Below are 11,162 nucleotides of genomic sequence, written 5' to 3' on the forward strand. Positions count from 1 at the left end.
AAGTGTTTTTAACTAATTAAATTAAAAAATTAAAACCCCAACATCCTGATTGAGTTTTTTCTTTTTCTCTAACACACCGTAAATTTATGTGATCTGAGCTTTGTTCAAGAGTGGTGATGGGAGTAGTACTTTGTAGTGGTGGTACTAAAGGTTTTCAATTTTTGTTTAGATGATACTCGTTAGTCAAAAGGTTGAAAACTGCTGGTGTAGATAATATTAACCAATTACGAAGCTTAAGAAGGGTTTAAAGAAGCATTAAACTGGAAATTTATAAAACACAACGGAATCCCTGTGTTTTATAAAATTTAGATTATTTCTTTCTTAATTATATGCATAAACTTATTTAATAGCAGGAAGATGAGATATAATTTTTTTAAGAAATGTAAAAAATGCCCATTACATTTTTTTAAATACATGCGAGCTCGATGAAGGATAAATTTTACCGAATACAAAGGTAAAGGTATATGAAAAGCTTCAATTTACATTTATTTCCATCAATCTTTTAAAAAATAGGAACTTGCAGAAAATTAAAATGGCCTGTGCTAAGGAAGCGTATGATAACAGCATCACACAATGAGTTTTAAGGCAAAAAATGGCACTCAAGTTTTATGGAATTGAATCATGAACAGCAATCAGAATCGGTATTTAAGATGTCCTGAAAGCAGAAGAGCATTTTCAGTAAGCAGCTTGCATTTTCATTTGCATGAGATTCAGAGGAACTGAGAATTATCACGAATTTTCTACGCAGTTTTAAGGAGGTATTCTCTAAACTGTTAGCTTGAGGTATCCTGTAATGAAAATAATAATGAACTAATAATAATAATTTCAATAACATTGAGAATATTAAGGACACAGAAGTAATAATAACATTAATAATAAGGAATTAACAATAATAGCTTCAAAAATAATGAGAATATTAAGGACACAGAAGTAATAATAATTTCAGTAATAATGAGGATATTAAGAACACAGAAGTAATAATGATAGTAATAACAATGAACTTGTAGGGTTTATGTTTATTTTAACTAATATTTATTTTAAGTTTAAACTATCTTTCCTGTCAAGCCTTACTTTCCCCTGGAATTGCCAATGCCAGAGTATGTAAATTTTAGTAGAACGCGCAAAGTATTCAAAATTGTCAGCGGAAGTAATCTGAGTTAAATAGAAGGGAAACGAGTTCGAAAATGTGCTTTCTTGCTTCACGAGTGTGGAGGTGGCTAGGTAGAAATTGAAGAATCACGCGTTTCGGACTGTGTGCTTGCCTCGGCAGATAGTTAAATCTTTCAACGTAATATTCAGAAGTTTGTTGAATTATCAGAGGTATCTTAAAACGCGGTTAGGTTAGTTACGTTTAGAGAGCCTCGTAGGTAGTCACTTGTTATTATTCATTTTTAGTTTCTTATTTTTATTTTACCGCCGGGTCGGCGTAGTTTGTGAGCGTCAAGAGCACGCATCTGTAATTTCTAAAGTTGAATAAAAAGGGATTTAAATTCTCAAGACTTTGTATACTTTCCAGTTCATAGCAGTAATCACTATTGTTGCGTGCAGGTTGGAAGCGCGCAACATTACAAACTAATAGTAATAATTTCAATAATAATGAGAATATTAAGGACACAGAAATAATAATAATAATGAATAAAACTTAGCTGCATAATTCTAATTCAGAAGACAAACAACAAAAATCAGCGTTATATTTACAAAATTTCCACAGTTTTTGTTGTTTGTTTTCTGAATTAGTATTTATTCGGCGTGTTATTGTGTCTTAATTATAGCTGCATAATTGTTTTTAATAATTTCGCAGATTCTTAATTTATCTTTTAATACGTTCGAACCCCGCTATAAGTTCATGGGAACGGAAGTTTAGTTTGCTATATCTGATGGTTCGCTATATTTGATCTGATTAAAAAAAATACATTATATCAAAAAATAGTATAAGAATTGATTGATGAATGACACAGAAAAAATAATTAGCATTCTCATATCTCCCAAAAGATGTTAATAGTAACTTTAATTTCAAAAAAATATTAAAAGTTAACTATAATTATTAATACATACAATTCTTAAATTTCTTTCCTTTGTTTTCCAGGTTCATCATACGTTCATAATTTTACAAGTAACATTACGTAGCATTAAAAGTCATGATTTAGAACCGTCATTCTAATTACACAATTCCAACTAAAATACGCTTTTACAAACATGAATAAACATCAGGTTTAAGTGTTGTCTGAGAGCTCATAAAATTCGAAAGATTCAAGCTCAGTGGATTAATGGTTCTCTAGCTCAGTATGTGGTACAACAGGATCTTCTAAGGTATGTTTATTGTGTGCTCTTATTTTTCAAGAAATGCGTGTTACACTTGCCTCGCGTATCACTTTGTTTAGAACACTGAGGAAGGTGGAAGTTAAGATAAAAAAATCTGATGTGTACACCACATGACTTCCTTGTACGGAATATTAAATTATACGCATTTTTTCATGCATTTCATTTAAACTTATTAGATTGAATTAAACCTACTTCGCCGACAGCGCATAAACCACAATAGAACAAATGCATTCTTTAAAATTCACTTTGTTTACCATAGCGACACTTTGGCGCTAGGTTTACTTAACAGTATTATATTTCGTTCATATTATAACTCAGAATGCACAAAATTTATATCATTTAAAGAATTATCTAATCGTTGCCACATGTTCTATGCAAATACTATAATAAAGCTAGAACGATGTATAAAAGAAATTAAGCAAACAAAACAAAAAAGAAACATTTTTTCACAGACAATTGAGTATTTCTCATTCGATTAATTCAGTTTTCACTTCGCGACAAGGCAAAAATACATAAAAACTCAAAATATCTGTATAAAAAATTACAAAGTAAATCTTAAACACTTATTTCCTCGAAAAAATTCCAGAAAGGATTAAGCATGATTTAATTCGCAATAATAAATTAAGGCGTTATCTTTGTTGTTGCGAAGCTACGTTTCTCTAGATTGGCAACAAATCCACTACTCTGCTGTTTCAGATGTAAACAAGCAAGGGCCGCCATCAAAAACATTATTAGGCTTAGCGGCACTTAAACAATTTTAAAATTGTTGATAATTCTAAAAATATTGCATACAGATTTACTAAAAGCATAAAAACCATAACCGGAAGATAAGAACAACATAATTCAATCATTTTTAAAGCAAAAATGTAGAATTTACAAACATATAAGAGTAAACCAACTGAGATCACTGAGCCGGGTAACAGAGTGGATATATATATATAAATATAGTTATATACGTTTGGTGCGGCCGATTGCAACGAAAATACGAGGTGCACATCTACATGTTATAGCAGTCCTATATACAAAATTTGAACGTTCTGAGGCTACTCGTTTTTGAGTTATGCGAGATACGTACATACGTTCGTACAGACACGCCACGAAAAATTCTCTTCAGAATTCATTTTAAAGCAGTTTTATAATTTTTTTGGAGGAAAAGAGTGTTTTATTCTGTCCTTACGTACAGATATCACGGAAATACATCGTTAAATTGCATTTGAAAGAGGTCAAAATGGGATATTTTCGTTGAAATATGCTGCCTGAATCTTTTCGCGATTACAATACTTCCTTTTTACTTCGTACAAGGAAGTAAAAACAGTAGCATTAAGGGAGTTTTTCGACATTCTAATAGCTTAAACGGGATAAATTTAAAAATTAGTAGTTTTTCAGTTAAAAACTGCACAAATCCTGGATAAATATGAGAAAATTTTTTTAAAAAATTCCAATTCAAGATATTCAAAATATTCGTTATATCGGATTTATATACATTTGGAAGTTCGCTATAGGCGTGCAAAATAAAATTAAGGGACCAAAAAGCTTCTTTTCTTATATTTGGGGGTTGTTCTGGTACGCCATAGCGGGGTTTGGCTGCATTTTTTTTATCTTATATTTTTAACTGGTTTATAATCAGATAACTGGTAAAATTATGACTAAACTTTTCATTCATGTAAGACATATCTCTTAACCACCTAACAGTAAAGTAAATACAAAATAGGTTCTACTTTCAAAATAAACTAATAGCGCTAATGTTTAGACTTTTACAGATTCTCGCAGTTATGCAAAAATTTCAGTCTTCGATTATAAGCCGTTCGTCATAATACGAGTGGAATTCCTACTCAAAAATCTGCGTTATTCTCGAGAATGAGTATAATTGACAATTACAAGTTCGAATTTGCATAACATAAGCTTTCTGCAGCGTTTTTACTTGCAATGACTGGTATCTTTCGGCAGATTTTATATTTACCTGCTCAGACAAATCTCAGTCTATCAAAATAAATAATTAACTTACAATGTAAACTGCGAATCCTTCGATTTCAAGGCAGTTGTCTCCTGGGCACTCGTTGGCATCTGGCATTTGCATCAACAGTCTGCAGGTCTTAGAAGCGTTCATAGTGAAGCCATAGCACTTATTTTCCTGAATACAATAGGTAGCACATTGTATAACTGAAGATTTCTTCATTTCGCCATATTCCTTCAGAGCTTTGCTTTTATGGCCTTTATACACCTCTCTGAAACGTGCTTTCTCGCAGCAAACAGAAAGAACGGAAGAGACAAACATGAGAACTGCAAATGCTAGAAACTTCATTTCTAAGTAAATCCTTCGCCTTTGACCTGCAAATAAAAGAAAACGGGTATTTTCCTCCTTTCCTTTTTTCATTTATAATTTACCCCCCGGGGGTCGACGTAGAGAACTCTGCGAAGCTACTGGCTAGGATCTGTACCTAGGCAGTCTCGGCCACGGGGGATAAAATTTATGAACTTGGTGGTTCTGAAGCCCCTGGGAAAGGTCACTTATTGGCCGGCCTCGGGGACTGGCATGTCCTGAACGGTGTGGAACCGTAGCCGGAGGGCTTGGTTCCCCCCGGTTTGCTGGGTTACGGCCCACTGCGACGGGCTCGCCCATGCGACTGGTAAGAGCATTAGACGACCGGTGCTGCCTGGTGAATTCCAGGTGGTGCGCTGCTCCTTTGGAGGGTAATAGTGGAGGTTGAACCTCCACGACGTGCCCAAAGGGAGAGTAGACCTGTAGTGTGATTTAGTTCACGGGGCAGGGAAGCCTAAATTGTTGTTGTTCTTTTATAATTTGCTTATTCCTTTGTGAAATCGTAAAATTAAAATATAAATTTATGCTTGTCAGGACTTGTGTTTCTCTTGATTTGCTTTGCAAACATGAATGGTCCTGAATAGGAACAGAGAGCTTACTCAAGGAAGGTGTGAAGTAGACAACACAAGCAGGAAGGGTATGCGAAACCCTTTATTTTCAATACTTTACAGGAATTTCCGAAACTTCGGAATACAGAGAGCAACCACTTGTGGTCTGAACATAAGAATATAAAAACTACTAACTAAAACTCTAACTAAAAGCTAACTCTGAATATTACTTAGTATACAAATACTAACTCTGAATATACTCTTAGTATACAAATGCCTAGCACTAAGACTAGCCTTTATTTAAAAAAAAGGTACGTATGTAGTACGCCGACCTGCTGAAACTACAATACGTTTAAAAATATCAAGAGGGCTAAACCTCTGGCCTTAAAGGCAACCAGCAACCGAGTGAAAACTCGTAAAACTACAGTGGCAAGAGGCTTGCTTCCTAAAACTCCTTCTCACTCTCCCGCTTGGCAAAAAGCCACATCTTAAGTACTTGGGCGTTAGCAAGACAATTTGCATAAGCAAGTTAAAGCATTTAATTCTGGCCGGAAGTAGAAAATAAGAAGTGACAGTACAGTTTTAAAATAAACTAAAACGTTAGTAAAACTTAGGATCCTTACAAGCTTATCTCTGCTCAATAAAGTTGCTGAAGCAATATATGAGAGCAAAAGCATTTTTTCAAATTAAGTATATTTGCCGTATCAGTATTATTTACAACGAATATGGCAACCAATGAGAAATAACGCATTTCTGTAATATTAAAAATTCCGATGCAGATATCCTTCTTCTTCTTCAATGGTTAGACAGCCCAGGATGGGCCCTTGCCTTCCTCAGAATCGAATTCCAAGCTCTTCTATCCCTGGCCATGGACATCCAAATGGTTATTTTTAAAATTCTTAAGTGCAGATATTACAGATATAAATAAATGTTGACAGAGGTGCACGAAACCAAACATTTAGGTAGTGCTTTAACTTTCCTTTAGCGGTACAGTGAGAAAGATGATGGTTTTTTTAAGGTCAAATGTTAACATGCGACGACGCCTGGGTGGCTTACGCTGCACCGAAATCGAAGCAGCAATCCACGGAATGGTAGCATTCATCATCACCCAAGACAGTGAAGTTCAAACAACCACTTTCAGTCCAGAAAATCATGTGTACTGTGTTGGGGAACATAAAGCCAAAGAAGGGCTCTGATTCAGACAAGAACACGATTTCCATCCCAGCCCAGGAGCGTAGTAAGATGTAGCGATCCACGGCACCAAGACGGACCGGACAGTACTCGTACGCTCCCTGCCGAGCCTGAGTGGACCACCGAAAAGTCGGTGATATCGCAACATCTTTGCTCAAATCCTGAGCGATGCTGCAAGTGTGGACAGCACCATAGAAGTAAAGAATGCCCTCTAAAGCCAGAAGAAAAACCTAAGTGCATCTTCTGCTCGCTACCGCATGTAAGTTCATACAAGGGTTGCCCCGTGTACAAGAAGCGATATGAAGCAAAGGAGCAGCAGGCGAAGCCAGCAGCTAAGATCCCTATGCCGGCAGATTTTCCGAAATTCATCGAAACAGAGGAAGACAGCAGTAAAACCCAGATGAAGCCTCTCTACAGTGATAGAGTAAAGAAAAAATTGGAAAACCCACCCACAGAGTACTACGATATCATAAACTGGATCCAAGATCCTAAAATCAAAAAATTTCTGAACAGTATGGTTGAGCACGTTGAGAAGATCCACGCTGCAAAAACCACGGCTGAGAAGTTTACTGCCGGGTTCAAAGCAGCCATGACACTGATGAGATTTGCTGAAAGTGAAGAGTAATCACCAGCTTAGAAGCATTTGAGGGAATTTCACTATGTTTACGATTTCTTTCACTTTTTCAACACACAAGTTCCCCTGTTTACAGCAGCAGAGCTCGGGGTCAGTACTTGGGTGGGTGACCACCCACGTGACTGGCCTCGACGTATCATCTTTCTTCAACTAGTGAAGATACATCACAGCTTGTACGGCGGCCAGATGCTCCTTCTCCAAAGTCTACTTGACCAACTCACGTGCATTAGCACATGTCCCTGCTTCACCTTTGTCGGTGCGGTGTAAATCATCTTAATTTTTAATTCTTCCCAACGCCTTAGGGCATATCTCCAACAGAGACGGTTACAGTAGCAGAGGCTACTAAATGCCGCCTAACCATTCACTCGATTTCGATTTCGATTTTTTAACCTTATTAGTTAGTTTGTTGTTGCTTTAAGAGTTTGTTTAGAAAACTGCTCTTGTTGACTGTAGCGAATTCGCGGATCAGCTTTCTTTAGCTGTTTTGAATTCTCTTGAACGTTTGAGTAGTTAAAAGATAACTACTTGAGATATTGTAATACTGCACGAATATGAGGAGATTTAAGCATTTTTGTTGTGATAATAATAAATTTTGTTCATTTTTCATTGGACTTATGCATTCATTTCGTAACGAACCCGTACGCACGCAATAATATGAATAGAAAAACTGAGCCCCGAGCCGGGTGACAAAGTGAGAATATATACATATATACTACTTTTCATGCGGCCGATTGCAACAAAAAAGGGGAGGTGGACAGACAAGGCGTTATAGCACTCCCATATATAAAATTTCAGTGTTCAACATCTACTCGCTTTTGAGTTATGCGAGATATATCCATGCGTACGTAGAAACGTCAGAAAAAGTCTCTTGTGAATGCTTTTAAATCCATTTTACAATCCGTTTGTGAAAAGTAGCTCCTTATTCTGTCCGAACACATAGATGTCAAGCAAAAAAGTGTCCAAATGTGTTCGAGAGCGGTCAAAATGGATATTTTTGTTGAAATATGATACTCGAAATTTCTAGCAACTACAATACGTTCTTTACTTTGTAGACACATTAGTATTTATTTGGAAGCAAAAGAGATTGAAAAATTAGCCACGCCTTCGCCGGCAATCGAACCACGGACCTTTGAAATACCGGCCCAGCGTGCAGAACCACTACACCACGATGGCACGCTAGGAAAGTGGAAGAAATACTACCTTATATACACCCCTTTTTAAAAGACGACTGGGGTTTTTAGGGGACCCAGTCGCCAAATCCTGGGTGTGGAGAAACCTCATCCAACACCCTTTTAGTTCGGGCGCCACTGTAGAGACATTGGGATTTTTTTGGAAGCAAGAGAGATGAAAAATTAGCAACCGCCTTCACCGGGAATCGAACCACGGACCTCTTGAATACCGGCCCAGTGTGCAGAGCCAATACACCACGAAGGCCTTCGCCGGGGAAGTGGGAGAAATACCTTATAACTTTGTACAAGGAAGTAAAAAGAGAGAATATATTTACTTTAGCACTAGATCTCTGTATTCGCACATCTAACAGACTGAGTGAGACATTAAAATACGAGTTGATTGTTTTAGGAATAACATATCTGTGAACAAATTCGATAGTTAAGCCAACCTCCAAAGCGGAGTCTATTTTTAATGACATATTACTAAGAAAATGATGACTTTAATGACGTATTACTAGGACAAATTTAATGACATATTACTAAAATTTTTATTTGCTTTTATCGTTAATATAATATTCTCTTCATTGCTTTTTCCCTGTTGAGTGAATAGTAGCATGACCCAGAAATTGCTTGCAATTTATACAGAGGCTGTTCGCACATTGTTTAGACGATTTTGGTAAGCGGTAATAAAAACTCGTTTGCTGCAAAAGAAGTAATTGCAATTGCACTATGTTTTTTTAAAAGTCAAAATTATCGTCTGTGGTTTGAAAGTTTTGTTTTTATTCAAAATTGCGAATTTAACAAAGCAGTGGTTCGAAGGCTACATTGACGCTCTTTCCGAAGAGAAATATGCATACTCCGTTATCCAAAAAGATGTGAGAGTCATGGTTATGTGATATCGAAAGCGTCGATAGGTAATATCATCAACAAGAAAAGAAAAAAACGTCAAATTGTAGCCTCAAGTGGGACAAAAATTCCAAACAAGTATCCAAGGATAAAACGGTCATCTTCAACTACTGCAAAGATACGTTGTTTAATGTTAAAAGAAAATCCCCCTAGTCAAAGGACAGTTGCAAAATCATTAAAATGCACGGTGTCCACTGTAAACAAAATGATAAACGTTGATTTAAATCTTAAGAAAGCGAAAAAACGCGATGTGCATCGTCTTCTTCCAAAGCACATCGCTCAACGCAGGACATGCTGCAGAATTCTATATGAGGAACACTTATCCAAAGAAAAATGGAAAACAATTGTCACAATAGATGAAGCATGGGTGTATGTAAATGACTGTAACCAAAAAAAAAAAAAAAAAAAAAAAAAAGCCATTTATTGTCATAAAAGGGGAGGAAAAAATTTAAGTACATGGTTCAAAGAATCGAAAGAAAGTTTTTCTAAGGGATTCATGATTGTTGCTGGTTTTTCTTATAATAGCAAGTTAAAAATATTAATATCAGGAATATATATCACAATCTATCTGATGAATACCCTATCGCTTTACACACTGTGAACCATCTGTGAGTTCCTCCCTTTAGGACATAATGCTTTTTTTTACAGTCATTACATACACCCATGCTTCATCTTGTGAAATTTCCTAAAAGAAATGGAACAGAAAACTGGTATCAAGGCCATACCCTGCACTGATATCTCTACTAAATCTCCCGATGTGTCACCTAGGGATTTCTGTGCTTTCAGACATTTAAAAACTGTATTATCCAAACGTTGTCAACCCTAACAGGACTCTGGAAAGCTGTTCGGGAGGGAATGGGATAGAATATCTCTTCTGCCACTTTAAAAGGCATTATTATCCTGTAAATTGCGGGGGGTCAAAAGATAGTTCAGAATGAGGGATGTCAAATAAAGCATTTAAAACACAAGAATTTTATGTAATTTAGTTTTGTGAATACAATATACTTCGTCTAAAAAATGTGTGTGAACAGCCTGTGTACATGCCGAGCATTTAATAATCAAACTGAATAAGACGTGTCTAGAAACACTTATTATCTAACTGTCGCTTTTAGAAAGATATAGTAATGCAAAGAAATTAATTCCATAGGAATTATACTTACCAGGTCGAACGAAATTGGAAATGAAGGCGAGAATTAAGTCAACTGATCAAAAACACGCATTCCGTGACAAGATCCTTTAAACTAATGTTTACTTTGGACAAAATTGTATGCGTGCGATGTTTGAGTGTTGAGAAATGAACGATATGAGTAAATAAAGACTGTTGCCTTAGTGTTTGTTGTTAGTTGAAATGAGCAATAGGACGGTACATATAATGTTTTTCTTCATGTTCGTTTCAAGAATAAAAGCAGAACTTTAAAATGTCAGCATACATTAAAGAGGCAATAATAAATTAGTAATTAAAAACTGTAAAATGAAACTTTTCTTTACTAATCTAACACCTCGAAAGCTTTACCATTAAAATTTTCTAAAAATGAAAAATAACATAAAATTTAAAATTCATAAAAATCATATTTTATTATGATGACAATTTTTTTAGACCAAAAGGAACGTAAGTTCCGAAAGGATATTAGTCACGAAATGGCATTTTGCGTCGAAAAAAATTGAATGCTTTGTATCATTCTTCAAACTGTCTCCACCAAATATAATCGTCCTGTTATATTTAAAGAAACTGAATAATGAAGCATCTGCATGAATGTATGTGTGTTTCTCGCAATGTAAAAAAACAACGGTACCTAAAGTCATCGAATTCCGAATAACGTAGTCCCTCCACCCGAACATATGCACCTAAAGGTCCTGCAAATTTTGAATTTCGAATTTTTTTATTATCGTTTTCATATTTCGTAAAAATATTTAACGATTTTATAATTTATAAACTCAACTATTTGAAAAAGGAGCAGTGGCAACACTGTACGGAATAAAATATTGTTATCTCCAGCACGCGAGACTCTCTATCAGAAATTCTAAATATATACTGTTTTTAAGTATTTTGTGATTTTGCCGCTGTATCGAAT

General features: G+C 35.6%; 1 protein-coding gene across 1 annotated transcript; it reads right to left on the reverse strand.

The window, feature by feature from the left end:
- Positions 1-473: 473 nt before the first annotated feature.
- On the reverse strand, positions 474-10,285 carry LOC118197165 (uncharacterized). The gene is made up of 3 exons (XM_035368670.2): positions 10,251-10,285; positions 4,328-4,650; positions 474-788 (listed from the first exon to the last, which is right to left on the reverse strand). The coding sequence occupies exons 2-3, from the start codon at positions 4,622-4,624 to the stop codon at positions 774-776; spliced, it is 312 nt and encodes a 103-aa protein (XP_035224561.2). The 5' UTR covers positions 4,625-4,650; positions 10,251-10,285; the 3' UTR covers positions 474-773.
- Positions 10,286-11,162: the final 877 nt, after the last annotated feature.

Source organism: Stegodyphus dumicola, chromosome 4 (genome assembly GCF_044657685.1).
Source record: "Stegodyphus dumicola isolate Sdum_Otavi_A_Nest chromosome 4, ASM4465768v1".
Lineage (NCBI taxonomy): Eukaryota > Metazoa > Arthropoda > Arachnida > Araneae > Eresidae > Stegodyphus > Stegodyphus dumicola.

Coding starts and splice junctions, on each gene's coding strand:
- LOC118197165 (XM_035368670.2), bottom strand. CDS start 4,624: ATGAAGTTTCTAGCATTTGCAGTTCTCATGTTTGTCTCTTCCGTTCTT.